The sequence below is a fragment of the Lygodium microphyllum genome, chromosome 6 (assembly GCF_053477565.2).
Source record: "Lygodium microphyllum isolate KBCC chromosome 6, Lygodium_microphyllum_v1.1.10, whole genome shotgun sequence".
In the NCBI taxonomy this organism is placed as follows: Eukaryota; Viridiplantae; Streptophyta; class Polypodiopsida; order Schizaeales; family Lygodiaceae; genus Lygodium; species Lygodium microphyllum.
The window spans coordinates 66,733,659-66,758,975 of NC_141140.1; the positions used below are offsets into that span (position 1 = coordinate 66,733,659).

Sequence of the window (25,317 nt, forward strand, 5' to 3'; positions counted from 1 at the left end):
TGGTCATGATTGCAGAAGTCCCCTAAACTTCTCAGATCCAACCTTAAGGGTTGAAGCGTCAAGACAGATGTTGGAAGAGATGGATGACCAAATAAAGTCAATAAGACAAGACATCCAAGCGGCCAAGGATAGACAGAAGGCATACGCATATTTGAAGTGTCAAGAAAGAGTCTTCGAAGAAGGAGACATGATCTTCATTTGCGTACGCCCTAAAAAGAGTTCTCTATCCTTAGGAGATTGCAAGAAGCTAAGTCCAAGGTATTGTGGGCCGTACAAAATCCTCAAATGCCTAGGACCCAATGCTTATAAATTGCAACTTCCTGAGAACCTAAAGGTTCACAATGTATTCCATATCAGCCTATTGAAAAAATATGTACCTAATCCTAACCATGTACTTGATGATCAACAAATTGTAATGCCTAGTCAAGGAGTCCTTGAACTAAGGCCTGATAGGATCTTAGATGTTAGGGAGAGACAATTAAGGTCCAGAACCCTGGGAGAATGCCTCGTCAAGTGGAAAGATTATCCCGAAGAGAATGCCACTTGGATAGATGAAGGCACTCTCAACCATCAATATCCCCAGTTTATCTCGAGATAAGAACATCTCGATTCCTCTAAGGGGGAGAGAATGTAACGTTTGAGTAAAAAAAAAATTTAAGGATAATACAATTTTTTTTTTTCCCCTCCCCAGCCGACTGATGCGCTGGAAGGGGAGGAAAATAGTAACAGAGTAGAAGCTCCTCGGTGGAGCTCGCGGGTATGGCACGGCCATGCATGCCGACACGAGGAGAGGGAGGATCCCCCTCCCTTCCCTATTTAAATAGGGGGAGACGTTGCCATCTAGGAGGAGGGAGATACGTGAGGACGAGGGGAGCAGGCTGCTGCCTTGAGAGGGAGGAATTCGCCTGTGAAAAAAAAGGAGGGGAGGACGCCGTCGTGTTGGGGAAACAGAGAAAAGTGGAGCCATGTGGAGAGAACGTGAAGAGGAGGCCTGCCAAATATCCTGCGCTACCGCCTCGTCGCCACTCCGTTTGGACCAAGGCCATCCCATTAGTCCTCACGCCCCAACCAGCCGCTGGTCGCTCCCAGTCATAGGCCGCCGAACCCCCTGCCACCTCAGTCCGCCATCGACGAACGACCATATTACCCCCTCCCACGTGGAAGCTTTAGAAGCTTCCTGGGGGGGAAGCTTCTAAAGGGCCATCTTAGCCCCCTTTCACCCCCATGCTAAAGCCCTTTCCCCTTTTCCATGGAGACCCCCCCCTGCCCCCCGGTTTTAATCCTCTTAAGGGCCTTTCACCCCCTTGTTGTGTCTTTCAAAAACATTATTATTACCCCCGTGTCCTAAAAACCCCCAAGGCCCCCTTCTTATGTTTTTTGGAACCTCACCCCCCCCCCCCCCTCTTGTTTAAAGGATCATAAGTCCCTTTCTCCACAATAAAGAGTGGGCTTAGAGGTCCTATCATTACTCCTCTCTCCCCCCCCCCCCCCCCCCCCCGTGCTTTTGCTTTTAAAAGTCACATAGCCCCTTTCCTTAAGCCCCTTTTTCATATTTTATAAATCCTCAAGGCCCCTTTTCCTTGGAACCACACCCCCCTTATATTAACCCTTAAACCCTTTCCTTGGACATCCTGAAACCACACCCCCCGTGTTAATCCCTTAAACCCCTATCCCTTTTCTTTGGAACCACCTCTCTTTCCTCCGTGTTTAAACCGTCCCTAGCCCCTCCCCTTGTGGCGTATTGAAACCCCCTTTTAAGTTTGACTTAAGGGTCCTTCGACCTTATTTATAACCTTTACGGTTACTATATCCCCTTAGAAGTTCTCTCCTGCACCTTGTGTTTTTTCCATCCCTTTTCGTTCCTCGTTTGAGCGAATCATTAAAAGACCATTAAGCCTTCCCCATGGCTTCAATGGGTCTTAATCGTAAAAGACTCTGAAACACCCTTTCGAATTTTCTTGACTTCCAAGGAGGGAGCCTTCCAAAAACTACTATCGACAAGCGGTGCAAGGAAGCGACGGTGGAATTCCTAGGAGTTGTAGAGCTGCTTCCACATTCAAAAAAACTACAATTGCGATGCCTCCTAAGAAAGTCCAAGGTGTAGCCGCAGGAGGGTCATCTCCCGGTATCCGTGTGGATATCTCACCCCAAAACCAGGTTTTTCTTCTTGGCTTTAATTCGGTTTTAAGTCGATCATGCAAAGAGAAATTGTTAGGGATAGGATATATTTGTCCGAGTTATTTGTAATGAAGGAGTTTAGCTTATTTGAATGAATGATAATGTATAGAACTTAGTTTCCTTCGAATTGCATCAAGCATTATAAATTACGAGCAAGATTATCCATTTACTATAGTAGTATATTTTAGTTAAATCCTAAAGGTATAGAAATTATATCTTGCACCATTAGTCTTATTCCTTTCGCAACGAATCATTGTAAATGATTAAATTCATGAAAGGTTTCTTTCGTTGCTCAAATTACTAGGAAGTTATCAATGCTAATTGCACATCTTAGCAAGGGAAATGTTTGTTATTCGGCATGAGTTCATCTGCAAGGAAAAAGAAGTTTAAATTGAACTGTATTGACTGAAAAGTAAATTGTCACAAGGATAGCAAAACTGTGACAAGGCGATTAATATTACCTTCCAAAAGATATCCAAATCAATCTAAACATAGAAATATTCATACCCTAAGCACTTGACTACTTTCCTTATTGTAGGGTCAAAAAAATTCGTAAAGATAAAGAACTAGGGCTGTCCCCGACATCCTTAAAAATAAATCCTAGGCCCCACATACGTCAGCTTAAAGGATCTAAAACGGATTATTCCATCGCAGGACTTGCGCAGCAAGTACGAAATCATTTAGTCTTGTGATTGACTCACAAGGAGAAAGGATAAAAACCCTCAATAAGGATGGCAAATCCCTACGCAAGTTATCTTGCAAAAGGACGTATTTTTGGATATCCTTCTAAATAAGGAAAGTTGTAAACCGGAAACTAGCATATCTAAGGAACTTTAGGGTTGACCAAGTTGGGTTAATAAGGTACGCCCTACACCGGAATGTAAAGGATCCTGCCAATTTACAAGACACTTTGGGAATGAGTGCTGATACACTCAAAAGAAAAGAACACTTCCTTAGCAGTTAGCCAAACAACATGGTTGATTAATGGAAATGTTTGTGCTTGCTAGAGATTTTAGGGCTCTGTTTGAATTATGAATTACAAATTAAATGAGTACCTATACTTCAGGTTAAAGGCCTGAAGGAAGAGGCAGTTTCAGTTACCCCCGACTACCTGCCTAACCCTAACCAAGGGGGTTGTTCACCGCACCGGGAACGTGGACCGAACCCGCCGCGAGAGCTCTTTCCGTTGAGCTCTACTTGGAGTAGGAGGACGCTTGGGTGCCAGGGGGGGCTCTGGCCGTAAATCCCTCGCCTTCCGGGTCCTGCACAAGAGGCTGACGTGACTCGGGATTGGATCTCAAGGCCCGCATACTAGTTTACGGGCGGAAGCTTGGAATAGTGATCCCTGGGGATTACTGGATAGCCCTCGGGCGGATTATGGACAAGTCTACGGGCGGAACTCCTTGTATTTCAAAGATAAAATGATGAAATGTTAAAAAAAGAACTTGCTTGATATTGTTTTTCTATGTCACGTAATAAGATTACGTGAAGGAACCAGTGCTTAACAGGATTAATTAAAGAAGTTGATTGTTATATGTCAAATTAATGTGTTAGATAATTACATAACTAAAACAAACCGAGGAAAGTGCGGAGGATGGGCCATGGGTCCGTCCTACGGTTGGGTGGTCCCGGTTAGCCGGGAACTTTTCTCAAAAATCTCGAAGAACAGCGGGATGATCATCAAAACGAATGACGAGAGTGATGACCTAGAGTTACGTCTTACCCGATTTACGCTGTTTTAGGGGAACGGAATGGGACTATGCCTTATGGCAAAGAGGTTGAGCCTTGCATCCCTCTCGTTTCCCATTCTCCTTGAACCAAGTGCAGCGTGAATCCGCTTCGGACCTGGCGTTTCTGCGTAAAGTAGTTCGCTCGGGTCTGACGCTAGTTGCTGTTAGCTAATGACCAATCATGAAAACCCTAATTCCGGTCGATCCTAAGTGGGAACGGCCAGGATACTTCCGCTACGTGGAAGACGCGGGAAGACCTAGATCGCAAAACCCGTAACATTCCATGGGAGTGCCGGGCGGAGTTTTCTAGATATCCTTTCCGATGGACTGCTAAGACGTGTCCTGGATGATACTAGTGGACACGTTACAGTGGCATCCAGCATAGGACCGCTTAGATACTAACTCTTTTCAACTAGAATTGTTAGCAGCCTCGCGATTACTTTCTTTGGAAGGCAAACATGAGCTCATACCAAAATTTAACCGCATGGCACGTTTGGGCTTGACTTCAGTTGCAAATGCCACCCTTGCCAGTCGCAATGTGTTGATATCGTCTCGTACAACCAGAGGCTTTTCAGGATCCCTCGTGGATACCGTGATTTATGGGAACAGCTTTTGCTGATGCTCCAAAGCAAACAACCCTTTCCTGCCCTTGCTTTGGATCGTCCTTGGCAGAACTAGGACCTTGCAGGTCGGCTGAATTTGGAAAAGACCTCAGCTAACCAAGTGTATCATCTTCTGATTAAAGATCATCAATGGCTGGTTACTAAAGATAATACTGTATGGGGATTGCATAAATCTCAGTCATGGTGGAAGGAAACTGTGATGGAGGGCTGGTTGAACAAGACACCGTTCAAATGCCAGGTCTTTCTTTGGAGGGTGATGATTGGTGGTCTTCCTCTTGCTTCAACCCTTTCTAAGCGTCGAATCTGCAACGGCAATTGTTTCTTTTGCACCACCAATGTGGAATCGGCCTGTCATCGATTTATTTCTTGCCCTCTCGCTAAGAAAATCTGGTCACTCTTGTCAGTGGTTTGGGGAGCGATGGTTGGTTTCTCACTAAGCCCTTTTGATTGGGTTTTTGTACGGCCCAAATACCCCACACCGGCACAGTCGCATATGAAGATCTTGTTTCACTTTCTTAGATACTGGGGCTGCTGGCACAATTGGATCATTCGGAATTCTTTTCTTTTTTATTCAGCCTCTAATGTTTAGGGACATATTGCGAGGTTTAAAGGCATCTTGCATTGGCAGATAGGTCTCATTCGGCACTCTAACTTACTCCCTCAGGAGGACTTACTTCCCTGGCATATAACAATTTCCTCTGCGTCTTCGCCATGACTTTTGTAACTCTTTTGTTGTTTAGTACTTTATAAATATAACATCCATTACGAAAAAAAAAAAAAAAGCCATGAAAGCTTGTGAAGGTGAAAAGGGAGATTCTTAATAATTCTCTGATGCCTCAAAATACCCTCTTACACCTTATATACCGTCAGTGTGACTAGTATGTTCCCATGCCATGTTCCCGTGATCCCCGCTCATTACATGACCTTTGGGATTTTGTTATTGTCCCTATCCCTTGACCATCTGTGGATACTCATGATGGTGTGATTATGTTGAGTTGAAGCTATGACAGCTTTCTGTTGCAGATTCCCCCACGATGAGGAATCACATCCACAGGATGGAGGAGCTTCGGAATGAGCTTACATCCCTTGGTACAGACATTTCTTTATAGGAGCTAGCTATGACACTTCTCTCACATATTCTGTCACCGCCATATGATATGTTCTATACCAGTCTTCTCACTTCTCATGGCACTTGGGAGGAGCCAGTCCCATTGGTGCTTGAGCAAGATGCGTGTCATAGTGAGACAAATTCTTGCGGAGCCCATGCACATGGCCGTGCTTATGTAGCTTTATCTCTAGGTACAAGACAAGCCAAGTAAAAGAAAGAGAAGAGATAGAAGTTGGAGTTCTTTTCTGACTCTAATACAAATTTTCTGGAAATTGTAGAGGATATCCCACATGTCTTCATTGTGGAAAGACCTCACACCCCAAGGAGAAGTGCTAGAGGAAATATCCTCACCTTCATTTGGGAATAAAGGGTGGATTTACATCGGAGTTTTTGCCTACCTCTACTTCATCACCCGCTATTACCACTGAGTCAGTGTTCCTATACATTTATCACATAGTGGAGCCTTCTTTGATTGTCTCATCTTTTGAGTAGCATGGGCTCACTGACAGTGGTGCACGGAGTCCTACCACTCCTCGAGGTGATTTGTTACAGGATCTCCATCCATCAGAGTATTGTCACTATTGGTGCCCTCTCTTCAATGCCTATCGGTGGTGTTGGCACCTTGCCTCTATTGTCTAACCATCCATCTAGCTCCATTTCCGAGGCCCTGCATGTTTCTACCTTGGGCTTCCCTCTCCTCTCAATTTATGGCCTTCCTAGACTCAAGACCCATGTTGTCTTCACCAACCCAACTGTCATTGTTGAGGATTCTACTACAAGAGCCCCTTTTGTGACAAGTTGGCAGGAGAGGGAGCTATCTATGGTCCATTCCCCTTCCATTGTGTAGGGCCCTCTAAGGCAACTTTCTATTGTTGCATCAGTTCCCGATTGTGCACCATTTATCCCGTAGGTTCCATCCCATCTTCCACCCTCTCCTCTAGTGGTTCCCTCGCACCTCCCATCCCTTTCAGAGGGGATGATATTGATGATGTGTTTGAAATGGGAAGAGAGAGTAAGCGAACACAAGACAATAAGCAAGAGTAGGCAATAGTTCCACACTCAAAGATGCAAGTGCTAGAATGATAGAATGAAAGTACAATAGATCTAAAGTAAGTTACACCTATCCCTAACTAAACTAAAGTTAATTTAACTCTAGAACTAACTCTAGAAGTGATGGCACGACTTATTAATGTAGTTGTATTCAGACTACAAACCAACTAACTAAAGCATTGGGCATTGCCCATAGAATTGGCAATTTCGTACACCTATCCCTAACTCAAGTAGAGTTAATTTAACTCTAGAACTAACTCTTAAAGTGACGGTACAACTTATTAATGTAATTGTATTTACACTACAAACCAACTAACTACAACATTGGGCACTATCCATAGATTTGGCAAATCCTAACACCCCCTACAATGCCAATGTAGAAGTGCACGAAGATCAATCACCAAAAGATAGCAATTTTGAGGGCTTTCCAAAAGCCTCAAACTTCTCATAAGGAAGTGCTTTGGTGATTCTCCTGTGTAGGGACATACATACAACTAATCTCTTCTACATAGCATCTCTCTTTGACACAATGGTTATGTACCTCAATGTGTTTCGTGTGAATATGAAACACAAGATTTTATGCCTCTGCAAGGCCACTCTAATTGTCGGAAAGAATGGGTGTAGGAACCTCCAAAGAAATATTTACAAGACAAGGTAGCCAATATAGATTGTTACTTAGCCATGAAATGCATAAGCGGCCCCAAAAGAAATAGTGTCCACTAATAGACTACCTAGTATCTACATCACCAACCCAATCTAAATCACTGTAAGCCTTTAGATGCAAGTCTCCCCCCCATGAAATAATAAAGCATGTGATTGAGTACCTTGCAACTATCCAAAATGCCGCTTAAGAACTTGCCAATGTATGGTCCGCAGGATGTGCATATACCTCCTCACCTAAGATACTACATGCTAAATGTGAAGGCGTGTGTTGTAAAGATAAATGAGATAGCCAACAGCCTGGTTGTACATTGCAACATCAAATATCTCTTCACCATCATGCATAGACAGCTTTAAGCTTGGTTCCATGGGAGTGCACATAGGTTTGCAATCTTGCATGTTAAACCTATGTAAACGCTTGTCTGCATGCTCTAATTATGACATAATGATGCCATGCTAGTTTTGGGTGAACTGAATTCCGAAATAGTAGTGTAGGCAACCCATTTCTAACATAGCAAGTGCATGTTTTAATTCAGCCTTGAAATCTACAATTTTAGCCTTTTTTAGGTCTAGTAAGCAGCATGTCATCCACATAAAGCATGATAATCAACGGGTCCCCCCCTTTATTCTTAATGCATAGAGTGGGCAATTAGACTATTGTTGAACCCTTTGCGCTCGCCAAATAAGTATCAATTTTAGAGTACCATGCACGAGAAGTCTATTTGAGACCATAAAGAGCCTTATGCAACTTGCAAACGATATGCTATTTTTCCTTAATCACAAACCCTAGAGATTGTGACACGTAAACATCCTCGTGTAGATCCCCGTTCAAAAATGCAATCTTAATGTCCAATTGATATAACTTTCAGCCATAATTTGCAGCCATAGCAATCACACATCTCGCCGTACTCATATGTGATGTAGGAGCAAAGGTTCCTCATAATCTATGCACTTCTTATGTGCATAGCCTTTTGCTACCAACCATAATGCTTTGTACCTGTCAATAGTAGAGCCATCAACCTTGCATTTGAGATTGAAAACCCATTTCATGCCTATGGCTTCTTAACAGGTGGTAAATCCACAAGATCCCATGTAGAGTTAGTGGCAATAGAGTCTAACTCTTCCTGCATGGCCTACATCCAATGTACATATTGTTGAGCTTCGTCAAAGGAAGTAGGATCATCATCATGTAGTAGTGAGTTCATAACCACATGCTTATCAAAATCATCTACTTCCATAAAATCAGCCAAATGGATCCCCCTGCATCATGTGATGCATGCCTACTAGCCCTTCTAGTGTACTGAGGTAAAGGAGCATCCATTCTACTCTCCTAGAGAAAGTGTAACAACCATCTAGGGATTGTTTTGGCTGCATTTTCAGCAACTCTTTCATGATGTACTATATATTCCACTGCATAAGGCAAACCATTATCATAACCATGCTATTCGAGAGCATGTGGTGCAGCAATAGCTTACAGTATTATGTTGGTCCATCGGCCATTTACAATAGGCAAGGACTCCAAAGAAAGTGGCAAAAGACCCTCGAAGCCACCACCAATGTCATGGCTAGCTGGCATCTCAAACTGATCATGTGAAAATGCAACATTTTTATCAAATACGATATCCCAATTGACCAAAACCTTCTTTGTGTGTGGATTATACAAGCAATAGCCCTTACTCTCCGAACTGTAGCCAATAAAATGCATTTTACAGTCTTTTCATTAAGATTTCCACAAATCTCTTTCAGACATGTGCATAGGCTATGCATCCAAACACCAAAAAGTAGTCAACTTTGGGTTTCTTGCCATGCCAAGCTTCAAACAGTGTGATCGTCTTTAGTACTTTGGTAGGTAACTTGCTTTTCAACATACAATGAGTCATCTCCATAAGTGTCCAATTTTTCCTTTCAACAATACCATTTTGTTAAGGTGTTGTTCTTACCACAGCTTAATGCATAAGGACTCCAAAGAAAGTGGCAAAAGACCCTCGAAGACACCACCAATGTCATGGTTGGCTGGCATCTCAAACTGATCATGTGAAAATGCAACATTTTCATCATATGTGATATCCCAATTGACCAAAACCTTCTCTGGGTGTGGATTATACAAGCGATAGCCCTTGCTCTCTGAACTGTAGCCAATAAAAATGCATTTTACAGCCTTGTCATTAAGATTTTCATAAAGCTCTTTCGGACATGTACATAGGCTGTGCATCCAAATACTGAAAAGTAGTCAACTTTGGGTTTCTTGCCATGCCAAGCTTCAAACAGTGTGATCGTCTTCAGTTCTTTGGTAGGTACCTTACTTTTCAACATACAATGAGTCATCTCCATAAGTGTCTAATTTTTCCTTTCAACAACACCATTTTGTTGAGGTGTTGTTCTTACCACGGCTTAATGCATAATGCCATTTTCAAGCAAATATGTGTCAAAAGCACAAGACATATACTCCCCCCCTCTATCCGTTTAAAGTATCTGCACTTTTAAGCTAGTTTCAGGCTCAAGCTTTGCAACAAGATATTCAAAATGCATAAACACATCAGATTTTTCTTTCAACCTATACACCCATGTATATCGAGAGTAGTCATCAATAAAGGTGACTTAAATAAAGATGACCCCCAAGCGCACGTGTCCTTGTAGAACCACAAACATCGAAGTGAATAAGTTGGATTTTCTATGTAGCATGCACTGCACTATCCTTCTTGAAAGCAAACCTGTACATTTTTCCCAAAATACATACCTCCATGATGGGAAGGTGGGGTCTCCACTAGAGGCAATGAATCTACCATCTGACACCGCTAAAGGGTCATCAAACTACCAAAACTCACATGTCCGTAGCGGGCATGCCATAGCTCCACATTCTACATTGTAGGTGAAAGAGTACTAGCTGCCAGAGCATCATGAGATCATTTATCATATGTATCCAACAAAAAAGACTCTTATAGAGGGTGCCGAATAGCCTAAGTGCATAATTCATCTCTGTCTCTAACAATGCATTTGTCATCTCCAAAGATGACTTGAAAGCCATGCTTATTAAAAGTAGATATAGACAACAGATTCTTTGTAATGCCAAGCACAAACGAAACATTCAAATGCATGAAATTGGAACCATCTGCAACAATAATCATGACTGAACCAATGCCACATGGCACATACATTATAATTGTTGTTGTTTGCACACGTAACACGCTTTCCAGCAAGGGCTGAATGCAAAGAGGTAAAAAGACACTTTCTAGAATTGATATGCTTTGACACTCCACTGTCAAAATACCATGTGTGCTGCATTTCAGCAACATTAAATACTGAGTTAGCCATCAAAGAATCAAAACTGCATATAAGAAATGAACAGTCCTCCACAAAGTTGGTTGAAGCATCACCATCAATAGATTTGCTAGCTGATATCTCCTGGACAGCGAAAACCGTAGTCCTTCTTCTTCTCTTTGGCCAATCGCTTCCTGCATTCATCAATATAATGATTAGTTCCCCATTTCCTTGGACTTTTCTGTATCTTGGGCAGCCTTATTTGATGGCTGTCCAACATCAGCCTTTTGCTGATTTTTCACGTTTGTCTGCTTTTCCTTTGCCATTGTATTTTGAGAGCATAGCCCCATCACCCAAATACAATGCAACATTCTTTGGAGTCTATTCTTCTTACAACAAGAGGCTTTCCCACTCCACACATATAAGGGGCTACTACCCCCCCCCCCCCCCCCCCATCAAAAACAACATCAAAGAGGTGTGGAAACCAAGATATGACTCATGAAGAGAGTTCAATGTGATTTTTACCAATCCTACATTCTGAATGACCTCATCAAAATTAAGCAACTACTTACACAAATTATGTATATGTGTAAGGTGATCTGTCATACTATCACCCTCATTGATGTTCACATTCACCAACTCTCTTCAAAGATAAGATATCCTAGCCTCATTACATGCTACAAATGTGCACTCAAGTACATCCCAAGAAACTTTTGAGGTCGTGCAAGACCGAATGTGCAGAATAATAGCGCTTTCCACTTACAAGACAATCAAGGATAATGCATGTGCATCCTTTAAGTCTCACCAACAACCTATTCTCTAGCATTACGCTAAGGTGTCTGAGGTGCAAGACCTCTGAAAACTGCAGATAGACTCGAATCGAGCAAAAGCCACAAATTTCCTTAAAGAAATTTAAAATTTTTGAAAATTGAAAAAGTCGGCCAAAAATCCCCAAATTTCTTGGCAGAGAGTGTGAGAAAGTGAAAATTTCTTCGAAATTGGGTATGGGACAAGCAAGATGGATGAGAAATTGCAGAAATTTTCGAAAATGCCCAAATTTAAAAAGTCAAGGTTTTTGCGCTTTTTTAAGATTTGAAAAAAATGGTGGGCAAGGTTGAGAAAATGGCAAGCAAGGCTAAGAAAATAGTGCACAGGGCTGAGAATATCACTACCAGGGCTGAGAGAGGCTACATGTGTAGGATTGTATACAAGACTGCATATAGGACTACATGCAAGCTAAAAACAGCAGCAGTACCTCCTCCATAAAAGCAACTTCTCTTTCAAAACAACAGCTCTTTTTCCTTCATAGGCTAAGTGGACTTCGGGTGGGTAACACTGGTTAAGCGGTGGAGAGGACCCACATCTCTAGCTCTAATACCAAATATTGAAAATGGAGAAAGAGAGAGTGTGTTTGTGTGAGAACACAAGACAATGAGCAAGAGCAATTCCACTCTCCAAAGATGCAAGTGTTAGAATGATAGAATGAAAGTACAATAGGTTTTAAGTAAGTTGGATATATCCCTAACTCAAATAGAGTCGATTTAACTCTAGAACTAACTCTAGAAGTGGTGACACAACTTATTAATGCAGTTGCATTCACACTACAAATCAACTAACTAAAGCATTCGGCACTACCCATAGAATTGGCGAATTCTAACAATTCGGCTGTGGATTTCTTGGTCCTTTCTATTTCAAAGGCAACTTCCTAGGATCATATGGAGTTTCTTCAAAGTTTCCACTCTACTTTGGGCCTTTCCTTTATGTGGCAACCTCTTTTCTTTGTCATCGAAGCACCATCCCCCACCACTTGACCCTTGGTCCATATTGTTTCTATGCAGCTTATGGCTTTTCAATAATTCCTCACTATCTTCTCCTAGTTGGGTTAGAGGCTTGGCTCACCCATTCTTGACTAGTGTTTTCAAGAGTGATCCATTCGAGGCCTCTCTAGTTTCCTTGCCCTTTGATAGCCTTCCATTTAATTGGATTTTTATATGGAGAGGGGGTCTTGCTCCTTGGCTGGCTTTCTTCATCAACAGACTTCATCGGCATTGGCACTCTTATCTACTTTGGCCTTTCGCCACATCCAAGATCTGAGAAGGGGTGTTAGCAGTCATGTGTCTTGTGTGGTCATCTCATGCCTATGAGCCTCAGTTGGAGTCAAACAAGGACATAAGTAGCTTTGACATTATATGTCTATCATTTTATGTGTTTCAGAAACTTTAGATGGAGGGCATATTAGTGCATCTTTTTTTGGGCACTTTTGGATGACTTGAGCGCCCTATTTCGGGCTTGGTCACTTTAGTTTTAGTTGTGGCCTCAGTTTGTCTATATATAGGTGGCCTACCCTTCCACTCTCATTATCCATCATTGATCCTTCCTCATCAGCCATCTCTCCTCATTCTCTTGTCCCCCTACTACTATCTAGCGCCCACACTAACGTGTAGAGCTACATGTTGGAACTGACTATTGCAACCTTGTACCTTCAACCATTGCAATCACATTGTTCCTTTTCTCTCTTGCATTCTCTCTGTCTCCTCCTCTCCATGTTCACTTTCCTCTTTCCATTGCACATTCTCATAGGAACCCCCATATAGGACTAGCCATTCTATTGAAGAAGCAAACACAAAGCAGCAAGCAATTTGGGCCAATTTTCCCTTGATTTTCACCCAGGACTTGCATAAATGAAACCCCAACTCGCCAAATGCTCCCCCAAATTCACAATGGATGAGCTAGCACCTGATTATCCCTCATAATTCCTTGAATTTTATATCCTAATTTCAATGTATGATGCCCTTGACTCATGGCATGGGTCTCGAGATGGCTGCTAAACCCTAATTTCTGCTGTAAATTAGGGCTTACAACAGAAATTCATTTGCTATCCCACCAAATTTAACTAATATCTTCTAAGAATGGCTAAGAAATGTTGAGAGAAGATGCAAAAAAGCTATAGAGAGAGAAATTCCAGAAATTCTTCACAATGAAGCCCTGAAATTGGCTGCTGCCCTATCAAAATCAACCTTACAACTATTGCTTGCTACTTGAAGAGGCCCAAACTACTATCGCTTGCCTCTAATGTTGATGCCAGCAACTAGGAAACTCATTAATGTCATTGTATGCTCAATGGCTTTGCTCTCTCATGCCTCAAATGGCTGAAATCATGCCTGGAAATTGATCAACAGCTCTCCCTCTCTCTCTTTCCCAAGCTAAAATAATGAAAGCAACCTCCATCAGCCCAAAAACGTTTTTCTTGATTGCATAGATATTTATGCCAAGTGGAACTTTTCTAAACCCATCTTTCATCATTATCTAGCTATTAAATTATTTTCAAAATTAATTACTCTTGAAAATTAATTTCAACCCTTCCCAAAATTAAATGGGCACATTCATTAAAAAAATTGGCTAGGTCACTTGCAACATGGAGTGGTTTGCAACCTCTGTTGACCCTTAAATTGGCATTAATTAATTAATTAGTATCTAATAACCTAACAAGCAAAGCCCATTTGGCATAACTTGTCACAACTTTTGCCTTTGATATCCACTGCGTCCTTAGGGTCCTTGGCCTGTTACCACGAATTAACTGCCATGTGCAACACGTGTACTTAACAGCCTTGCACATTTGACTATTTACTTAATGAAATGTTACTAGCAAGATTAAAGCATCTCAAAAAATTTGACGTCCCCATGATATACCTCCCCCTTGAAATCCCACAACTGTCCTCAATTATATTGCATTGTGCCAAAGCAAAAGTGTACTATACTAGAATTTCCATAAGGTATCACAATCACAACATTGGCCACTGTTGTCTAGCCATGCCATATGCATAAAACTTGCTGAAAATTTCCAGCCAGCATAGACATAACGTAAATCAAAAGAACAATCTTGAACTATTGCTAGAAATCCATTGGATGCATCCATAAGTCATGTTTCTTAACTGTTTTGACTTCACAATCATAGTAAAGCATAAACTCAGCATAAACCATAACTAAAACTGTCAATGGATTCACTAATACGTTACTATCCATGGAACCAACTATAAACCATTGAAAACTAATTGCCAAAACTGATCAGGAGCTGATCCCAAAGTGATCATAAACTATTCTCAAATTGATCAAAAACTTAGCTAAAACTGATTAGAAATTGATCTCAAGGTTGAGGCAAAAACTAATGCCATGGAGCATGGAGCCTTTTCCATTTAAAATATTAGTGGCATTGACCGCAGACCTAGCACACTACCCATTTGCATATCTGTTGATTCTTGTAGGATCCAATGGTGAGGGGGGGGCAAAATTCTTCTCTTCGCATTTGCAAGATTTTGGTTACTTTAGAGACATTATTATTGTACTTTGTATAATTATCCGTATCATCAAGATTATTATGATTGTAAAAGGGTGCTTGGCATTTTGTTCTTGTAAACATACATCTCTACACATTTATCCCTTTTTTCAGTCAAGGAGTGGTTGACTCTGGATCCACCATATTCGTGGTAGCTCACATGGCAGTCTCCATGGCCAATCTCTATGGTAGCTCTACACACATATTTCCCATATTTTTCTTCTTCACTGACATCCATGGGTGGCTAAAGATAGCTTGTTTGCTACCCCTTGGGGCACAAATGCTTGATAGGATGAAAACATTGAATCAACCTCCCAAAATAAAAGGGCTCAAAGTAGTTCTATTCACCTTTCGTCATCCTTGTAGGCCACTAGACAGCCGACGAGAACCCTTCATCTAATGCCTTGGCCTCTCAAGGGTGACCCTTTGGGCTCCCTTGGTAAAATAACCATCACCTCTAAGCCTTGGTCTTTGGGCACCCCTAACCTGATGCCCTGGTTGTTTTGGGGTGGGACGCCTTGGGATCATTATAAGCTAAGCTATGTTTATAGTGTCTTGTTGGTTCCAATTTAGGCCTAAGAGGGGGTAATGAGCTAAAAAATACATTATAAACTGAGTAGCTCTCTATTGCAACCCCAAAACTCAAATTATCAAACTGCCATTAGAAAAGAAATGGGTTCTTTGAGAGTATCTGTGGCCCATCACTCAGCCTAATCCTTGTTTTGCAAATTGTTAGTGCCCATCTCTGTTGTCCACACCCAGTCTTCCAAAGGATATCTCAGTTGAGCTATTGTCCACCAACTGGTGCCCGCATCCAGCCTTCCTAGTGCTTTTGGCAACTGTTTCCAGCCAGTCTACATTGTCAGACATCCCCATCAGAGGCTATGCTTACTGCTGTTGGACTCACTGCTGCCTGTGTTTATCAGTTTGCTGATGTCGCCTGATTGTCATCTGTGCCTGCATCCAGCCTTCCTAGTGCTTTTGGCAACTGTTTCCAGCCAGTCTACATTGTCAGACATCCCCATCAGGGCTATGCTTACTGCTGTTGGACTCACTGCTGCCTGTGTTTATCAGTTTGCTGATGTCGCCTGATTGTCATCTAGACAGCTGTGTTTACTAGTCAGCACTGCTGTGCAGCTTGCCACATCATCAGATCTGCCGTGTCTTGCTGCAGCAGCTGTTACCTACATTATCCCAACTGTTTTCAATCTGCTTGCCACTCTTCCAAGCTATCAGGCTTCATCCAACACTAATCCAAACTCTATAGATCTATGTTTTCTGCTTCTGTACACATTTAGAGGTTCTCTTAAATTTTGAGATCCATACAGAGGATGACACACTCTCTACCCTCATGCTAGAGACTCCAGAGTTTTGAGGTTTCCTATTCACCCTACATAGTGTGTTTATTGCATGAGCATTGTATTTATTCATTATTCTTCATTCATTTTCGATATTGGCAAGTATTCTTTACAAGATGTGCTATTGGTCAAACACAAACCTCTTCATACCAACTAGAGATTGAGACTTGCAAATATACATCCACATCTCCAAAGGAGCGCATATGTCGGATCTGCCAATGAGCACTAGAGACAAAGGAGCATCATATATGTCATTGCTTGCCTTTCTATGAGATCCAAGGGGTGCTTCCGTTGTCAATTCAGAGATAGGTTTGTGCCACTATCAAGAGTCATTGACTATAAAAATTAGAGATGCCTTGGTCTTCTCGTGGAGATATGAGGACAAACAAATACCATCCTCAGAGGTAGAGTGCCAATTTGTCATAGTCCATCTAGAGATAGCTCATAGATGTCTTCATGATGAGGAGCACCCAAACAGCCTTAGAACAATCTCAGTCTACATCTGAGAGGAGTATTGAGAAATCTCCTTTGCATCCTCAACTCACAACTAACTGAGGAACATTGATCAATTGAGCGGTTCAGCTTGGCTGATCCAAGTGTCCTAATCCTGATAGGTATGTTAATGACACATACACAAGAGGATACATTAGATCATTGCTTGGGCAAGAGCCAAGCTCCCCAAGTTCTTCTCTACATGGGATAAGATTGAGGCTAAGCGTCAACATACAATGAGGGATTTCTTGAGATGATATGTACCCTCATGGTCTTCTTGGGTTAACTTCATCACTTATGATGGTATCAGGTAGGTTTTTTGTTATCAGCATTGACATTTAAATTTAAATTTCTTTTTTTAAACAGTTTATTTTCGAGACAATTGTATCATTTTACAAACAATTGTAACTTTGTGGTCTCATTGGTCATTTTGGAATTCTGCAAATATTAATAAATCATTTCGTTTTCTTTGTGTGTGTGTGTGTGTGTGTATGTGCGCGCGCGCATGCGCTAAAGTGCTCCAAGGATACAATTGAGCTTACCCTTAATGTAGAAACTTAGAAAAAATTGATCCAAGAGAGGAGAGTATGAATACTTACGGTTCCCATTCAGGAACTCGTAGCTCTCGCAATCTCTTACCAAAGCCCACCATTGTTTGGCTGCAAAAGTGAAATACAATAAAAGTAGCATTGAATTTTCAACCCACCTGGCAAAAATAAATGTAAAAACTTGTATACTTGTTTGGTTGCTTTTAGAAATACTTCATTGTAATTCTCACCACTTGTAAATCTAGACTAGTATCATGAATACAACTACATACTTTGAGCATTACAACTAATGTTTTAGAGATCCAAACCAATACTCGGTCCTCCTTTGAGCATCGAGTGCTCCAGAAAAAGAATTGACTAACCTTAAACTATCTACATAGAGCTCTTGAATACAGATCATACCCTCATATAATAACCCATAGAATCATTGTTTAATCTATGTAGTGTGATTTGAGTGCAAGGGCGATATCTCAAAGGACATCAAAGAGAATCGATATGGGATTAAGGCTTCAAAATCCTCAAAAAACAAACACAAGCCTACACACATACTTCCATCACTCCAATATATTCTTATTTTTTCAAAGAAAAGAATCGCATACATGTACTTGATAATAAAATTAGTGGTTGATATAGAAGTAGAATCAAAATATGGCTTCAAAATGTGCCGCATACACCATTTGCTCGTGAAATTGTTTTTTGGGCACTAAAATAATTTTAGATTAATATTCTAAAAATAATTTAATAAGTTGGATAATGCCCAAAAATGAGATCAGAAGGCTACCACTTAGCGAAACTTTCCCATGCAAGTGGGGAGAAGGCTCTTGAAAGCTGGTGGAAGACTATTCCAGCCATTATTCTGAGAGATATTGCTAATGTGATTTGCATCCACCAAGGACTGCCCTATAGCAAGCAACAATAGTTTTGAGCCCTCCAACGCCAAGCTACAACAGCCCACGGGCTTTGACAACTCACTAGAGGGGATAGCAAAATTCAAGTGGTCCTCAACTATAGGCAACAACTTCCAGGGTTGCCATAGCAAGGTACTGGAAGATTTCTCCTTTTTCACGAGGAGAAAATCAATTTTTTCTCTCTACAACATTCTCTCTCATCCTCCAATCATTTCTCAAGTTATCTCAGCAAAATCCAGCCATTTGAGCCATCAAAGGTGGAGATTTTGGTTAATCCCTGCTATAAGCCCTAATTTACAACAGAAATTAGGGTTTGATCTGTGAGATCAGAGATGGGAGCTCTTAAATGAATGTACACAGTAGATAGTGGAGAGAGTGAGGGTGAAGTCAACTTGACACATGATACAATTCCCAAGTGTGTAAGTGAAAGTACAAAGTACAACCCTTGGACCTTAGGCTTGTTAAGGTGCGTTCACACCCGAACGGTAATTGACCGAATTGTGTAACATAAACATACAAAATAGAAAATAATGTAACTCAAGGAAAAAACCTCTTGTAAGGAGAGTAAAAGTGCCCCAGTCTCCTACTACGCATCATCGACCCTCCTCTATGAGTGTGGGTGTGAGTAAAACCCAACAAACCCCCCTGGAGTGAAAATTGATCGGTATACAAGGATCATCCACCAAAGGAGATCAAATTTTAAAGCATTGCAGCATGCTTCAAATTTGTCGCAAGGAAGAGCTTCGATGAAGATATATGCCACATTGTTGATGGTAGGATAGTAGACAAGGATGATATCTCCTACATATAGCCTCTCTCTGACAAAGTGATAGTGGATCTCCATGTGTTTCATGCATGCATGAAACACAAGGTTCCGTGCCATTGCAATGGCACTCCGACTGTCAATAAACAAAGGAGTAGACTCCATGACAAATACATCAAGATTAGTCAACAAATATCTCAACCATATACATTCAACTATAGTAGTGAAAGCTACCTTGTATTCAGCTGCACAAGACGATGTGGCAACTGTGGATTGTTTCTTGCTAAGCCAAGAAATGTGAGATAAACAAAAAAAAAAACAGTTTCCACTTATAGAGTGACGTGAATCAAAATCACCAGCCCAATCTGAATCACTGTAAGTATGTAATTGTAGTGATCCCCCCTTGGCATAAAGCACTCTAAGAGTCCTAGTACCCTACAAGTAATGAAAAACACGCCTCACAACTAGAAAATGTGAAATGCATGGGCTGTGCATATATCTGCTCAGGGTTGAAACTGCAAACTGAATATCGGATCTTGTGTTGCATAAAATAAATGAGACATCCAACTGCTGGAGCATATGTATAAATGTCAAACAAATCACTATCATCATGCAAAGACATCTTGAGTCCAATCTCCATCGGTGTGCTAACTGGCTTGCAATCCTCGAAGCCAAACCTCTCAAAGATTCTATTAATATATTTGGGCTGTGACAATCCAATGCCTCTAGCATCATGAATAAACTAAATGCCCAAATAGTAATGCAAAGGCCCCAAATTTGACATTTCAAAAGTTTGCTGTAAATTTTCTATCACCATGTGTCCCTATAAGCAATAGTATTAAGGTAGAGTGCGCGAGAATCGAGGTAGAGAGCTCGTAGTTGAGATATGCACATTGAGAGAGGGAGAGTGCAGAGTGCAGATTAGAGAGTGAGGAAGAGTGAGAGCACAACTCGATGTCGATACAATGACAAAGTGTACCACTTTAGGTTTTTGATAATATATATAAAGTATATGTGTAAGGGTACATACACACCCTAACACCGTAAAAGACACAGTGAGTCTTTATTCCCAACAACCTACCACCTAAAGGCAACGTACCTGAAGGTAGAGGAAAGAATCAACTAAGTCATGTATGTACAAAGCTGAAATACACATATATCAAAAGACGACGTACTAGCGAGACACTAGGGTTTGCGGGAAGGAACACAGAGTGAACTCGGTAAACACTGAGAGAGAGGAGAAGAGAGAAGAAACTCTGATGAATGGAATGATGAAGATCTAAATCATGGAGTGAATGTGATACAAGGCAACAAGGGTGCTATAGCACAAGGAAGATGATGAAGACAGCCACGAACCACAAACTGCAATGTCCTCAAGAAGGGGTGTGAGGATAATGGAGAGGCTGGAGAGAAGAGGTGATGGACTGAATGAATCAGCCATGAAGAATGAGTGACAAAGGCAACCTATAAATAGGCAAGAGACTATTTAGGGTGGTGCCCGAAGGGAGGGCGTTAGCTGTCTAGGGTGGCGCCCCACTATGGGCGCCCAGTCCCTTTTTGGGGCTGTCCACTCTGAAACCCTAAACGCAAAACGCAAAACGCAAACTGCATGTGGAGGGTTTCTCAACACCCCCTCTCAAGTCCAAAAAGGGGAAGAAGAGAAGAGTGAGGTGGAGATGGAATGCTACATGCTGAAGAATGCTCATGCAGCAGGTGCCACTTGGACAAAGTCCCTCGTGGGAAAATTGTTCACTTGTCCAAGCGTCCTAGTACAAAGATAATGAAAACATGCAATGCATAGGAGGAATGTCAGGCTTTGTGTGGTGCCGAGAACCATAAGGATATGCCCGTACTCGATCTCGGGAGTTGGCTCCATGCTGACCAAGTGACCAAGGCAAGAAGAAGAGAAGGAAGAAGATATAGAGAATCCCTAATATCCAAGATTTCCACCTAAAAGGTAACCTGTAGTAAAGAATGGTAGACAGAGTAAACTGGAGAACCCGAAACTCAACCTCAGGAGAGAAGCCACCAGCTCTGTGCATCCATGCAAGAAGGAATACGAAGGCCTTGTCACCAAGTCGCGGTTGAACCTCCAAGGCCCCGATCTAGGTAGATCCTCGAGATCCTGGGAATCAATAGGTGAGATGACCGTTGGAAGGAAGCCACCTCATCCAAGGGTAGAAGAAGAAGGTAGAAGGCCTCCGCCAAGTTGTGTGAAGGATTGAGCGGTGGGTGGGGACCCCCTTTCAAACTAGAGGAATAGGAGTCCCCTTTGAAGTTGCAATAGATGTAGATGCCCCCTGAGAGGGCAAAGAAAGATCATCCCCCTCTGAAACCCCCTCTAAGGTAGATAGGGAATCCAAAAACTCATGGATCATGGACTCCAAAATGTTTGAGGACGAAGGAAGTGCCGCCGGTCGTGCTGAAGAAGGTTTGTGGGTTGGTGAAGAGCTCCCAGAGGTGGCCTCTTGAACCTGAGTAGGCGATGGTGAAGGGTGAGACTCGGACTAAGCAATGAGTGGGCAACAGTCGCTACTTCTCAATGGATCGGACTGAGAAGCCAAAGAAGAGGAAGGAGTCTAGCAACCACTCTCTCGAAGGAGCGGACTGACGAGGAGATGGTATCAAACAATCACTGTCTCTCGATGAAGCAGACTATAGAACCGTTGGCCATGGTAACCACTGTACCCGCAAATAGTTAGGAGAAAACTATTGCTGGCATTGCGATGATCTCCAGGAGATCGTAGCGCCAATCAATCCTCCATGTGCTCGAAAGGACTTAGTGCGCATCAGATGCATCTTATTGCCTTCAGCATAGTACTCTAATAGCCAATGTAGAACAATCTCTATGGCCCAGAAAGGAGAGATGGCAAAGGTAGTGTCAAGTGGAAGATGCATATACTCTGGAGGATGGGGAGCAAAGGTCGAAGTCGGCAAGCATCAATGGCGTGTCCGGTGATGCCACAATAGGAGCACCCAGTAGATTGGTCATCTGTTGGTAAAGAAGCAATGGATTTCAATGTGCCTTGCTGAAGAAGGAAGAGATCAGCCATGAACCATGAACTGCAATGTCCACCTCAAGAGCTGGGAGGATAGTGGAAGGATTGAAAGTGAGCTGCCAGTGGGAGAAGGATGCCACCAGCAGTAAGAGGTTGCAACCAGTAGAAAAATGCACGGTACAACAATATGGTGGAGCTGTCAGGTTGTAGAGAATAGCGGGAGAACAGCCGCCAACACAGCAAGGAGGAGCCGCCAATAGCAGAGAACAGCCGCTTGCAATTTAGCTGAGCCGCCTGCAGCAAGGAGAAGCAGCTAGCACTCTAGATAAGTTGCCAACGGCAGGGAACAGCTGCCAGCAGTCAGGCTGAGCCGATAGCAGCATAGAACAGCTACTAGCAGCAAGGAGGAGCTACCAGCAATCTAGCTGAGCCACCAGCAACAAAGAAGAGCCGCTAGCAAATTGAGAGGAGCCGCCAACAGCAGGGAGGAGCCGCCAACTAACTAGGAGGTGGAGGTGACAGCAACAGCCGTGAATGCAGGCTGGAAAATAGCAAACACAGGAGGGAGCAGCCGCCAGTTAGAATGTTGATGTAGCGGAAGAAGAAGAGAAATGGATGCTGAACCCGCCACTGGTCTTTTCCTTCACTGGAGTGGAGTATCTTTGCCATTGCACTAAGGGCACCTAGCCTCTTTTTGGGGATGTCCACTGCGAGACCCTAAACGCAAAACGCAGAATGCAAACTGCATGTGAGGGTTTCTCAACAGCATTTACTATCCAACTCTCATCATCTAGCAACAGTGAGCGAACCGCTCTGCTAGAAGACCCTTCGCAAGAAGATCTACAGGGTTATCATCGGTATGTACCTTGACAAGCTCAATGCTCTTGCTGTCAAGTACATCCCTGATAAAATGATACTTCACCTGTATGTGCTTTGTCTTTGCATGAAAGAAAGGATTTTGCACTAGCATAATAGCACTCTAACTATCACAGTGGAGAATAGGAACCTCTATAATGCCAAGCTCTCCCCTTCCTGAGAAGGTCTACAAGATTATCATCAGTATATACCTTGATAAGTTCAATGCTCTTGCTGTCAAGTACATGCCTGATAAAATGATACTTCACCTATATGTGCTTTGTCTTTGCATGAAAGACAGGATTCCGTGCTAGCATCATAGCATTGTCAAAGTGGAGGATAGGAACCTCTGTAATGCCAAGCTCTCTCGCCAGACGTGAAAGCCATAAAGCCTCTTTGCATGCCTCAGTGGCAGCCACATACTCTACCTCTGTACTGTTGAAATATCAGAGTGGAAGCATGAGTGTGCACAAGAGGGAGAGAGAGAGCTCAAGTACAAGAAGATCTTGCTTAGTGAGTTGTTCACAACTACAACTAGTACACTCTTCTCTGCAGTGAGAGTGACCTTTAGGCAATTTATATAGCCTCTGGAGAAGTTACAGTTAGGGTTTTCTCCTACTCCCCCTGTCCTCTAGTTCATTTACACCCAGCTACCCTTATCCACCCTTGTATACATAGGGTTCACATGCCTATCTTTCAACACCCCCCCTCAATGCTAGAGTGACATTGGACTACAAGGCATGTTAAGACTCCTCCCTTAAATAAAATGAGATGCCTTTATAAATCAAGCTACAAGAGTGCTTATAAGTAGAGGATTTAGAAAAGTCTATCTTCAGTTATTTGGGAGACAAAATTGGCCTCCAATTCTTTGGGCACTTCAGGAGTAGTAGGACATTTACTGGTAATATACCCTATCTTCTTACACTTGTTACACTTCATTTTGTTGGGATATTTTTTTAAACAATTACTAATAAGATGTCCCTTCTTATTGCAAAAGGAGCATTTGGCAGAGACAGCATGCACCAAGAGTTGGTCATGGGTTGTTGAAGTAGATCCTTGACTCCTCTTCTCCTCATCTAAGCAGGACTAGATGGTGCTTTCAAAATTTGGATCAGGGATATTGGTAAGGGTAGTTACAAGGGTTGAAAAGACTTCCTTTATAGCCTTCAGAAGGATGGCAATGGCATCTTCATCATGAATTGGTGCTTAAAGGGAGGCTAGTTGTACCATGGGCCCCTTCATATGTGAAATAAACTTACCTAGGTCTTCTCCTTGTTTACACTCCAAGCTAAAAATTTTGATTTTTAGAAAAATCTTGGAGTTCTTCCCTGTAGCACCATAGAGCTTTTCAAGCTCATCCTATTTCTCCTTGGCAGTGGAGAGTTGGTCAATATGATGAATTAGGGACTCATCTAGATGAAGCATGATGATGGCTTGAGCCCTTTCATCATCTTCTACATCAAGTGGATTTTATGGATCAATAACCTTGGTTCCTTTTATGAAGGGCTAGTAGCCCCGTTCCATCATTTTATATTTTACCAGGACTTGCCAGGGATGGAAATCTTTTCCATTAAACTTGTGGATTTGAGACCTAACATTTGCATCAGCCATGGCCGTAATAGGAAGGTCTTACCAATTGCCCTAGGCAATGGCAATGTCTAGTCCTTTACAAATGGCCAAGTACGAACTAACTAACAGAAAATGATAGCCTTACAACTAAGTAAACTTTAAAATTATAAGGATGAAAAAGGTTGAAAATCATACGTATATAGTACCTCAAGGTAAGATTTTGGTGGTGCTTTCCTTCAGACAACCCTTGATTTAGGTTTTACTGTCTTCGTGCGCTTCAATGAGATGAAATTTGATTGGACCTCTGGCTCCTCTCCACCTTGTGGTTTAGTAGATGAATATTTGGTTGTGCAAGGTCGATCAATAACTTCGACACTTGGTAAAGAGTCTGAGGAGATTTTCATTGCATCCATGTTCATGTTTCATCATAAGGCAGTAGCAATTGACGTCGCTAGATACCTTTTCAGTGCTAAGAAGCACTCATCTCAAGATTAAGACCCCTTGAGATGTTTAGGTATTTACCTTATCAAGCTTAGTAAGATACTTGACTGAGAACCAGTATTGAGAGTCGGCTTCTCGATGAGCTTATGATGTCCCCCGAGTGTTGGAGCTGCTCACAGATCAAGAACACACTTTAGAGTATATGCTTCAGTGATTAGAATCATTGTTAATGATTCCAAGTTTTAAAAAAGTGAAAATAGAAGAGCTTGAAGCTTCTTGGCTATGGCTGCCTGAAAATCCACATTTAGGATTTTGGTCACAGCAGATAGTAGGAGAGTAATTAGTTCAAACCCCCTTAGAGCGAGGTGGCCCACTAGGCGGGCTAACAAAGCCCCATGGTAGATGCCAACATTGTGCCTTCATCAGCACACACAGCAGCCTGAG

General features: G+C 42.2%; 1 protein-coding gene across 10 annotated transcripts in view; it reads right to left on the minus strand.

Annotated features, from left to right (window-relative positions):
* LOC148034644 (SPX domain-containing membrane protein OsI_08463-like) overlaps positions 1 to 25,317 on the minus strand; it is a 203,071-nt gene that overhangs the window by 149,269 nt on the left and 28,485 nt on the right. For 5 of the 10 annotated variants that reach the window (XM_087679579.1, XM_087679578.1, XM_087679577.1 and 2 more), the window contains one exon: positions 17,390 to 17,449. The exons of 2 other annotated variants lie outside the window; for them this stretch is intronic. In XM_087679579.1, coding sequence (XP_087535705.1) covers positions 17,390 to 17,442 — 53 coding nt within the window. In that variant the 5' untranslated portion in view covers positions 17,443 to 17,449. Of the gene's footprint in view, positions 1 to 10,502; positions 10,626 to 10,723; positions 10,802 to 17,389; positions 17,450 to 25,317 lie in introns of all 10 variants that reach the window. 3 more of the 10 variants (XM_087679572.1, XM_087679571.1, XM_087679573.1) reach the window with 2 other exon arrangements.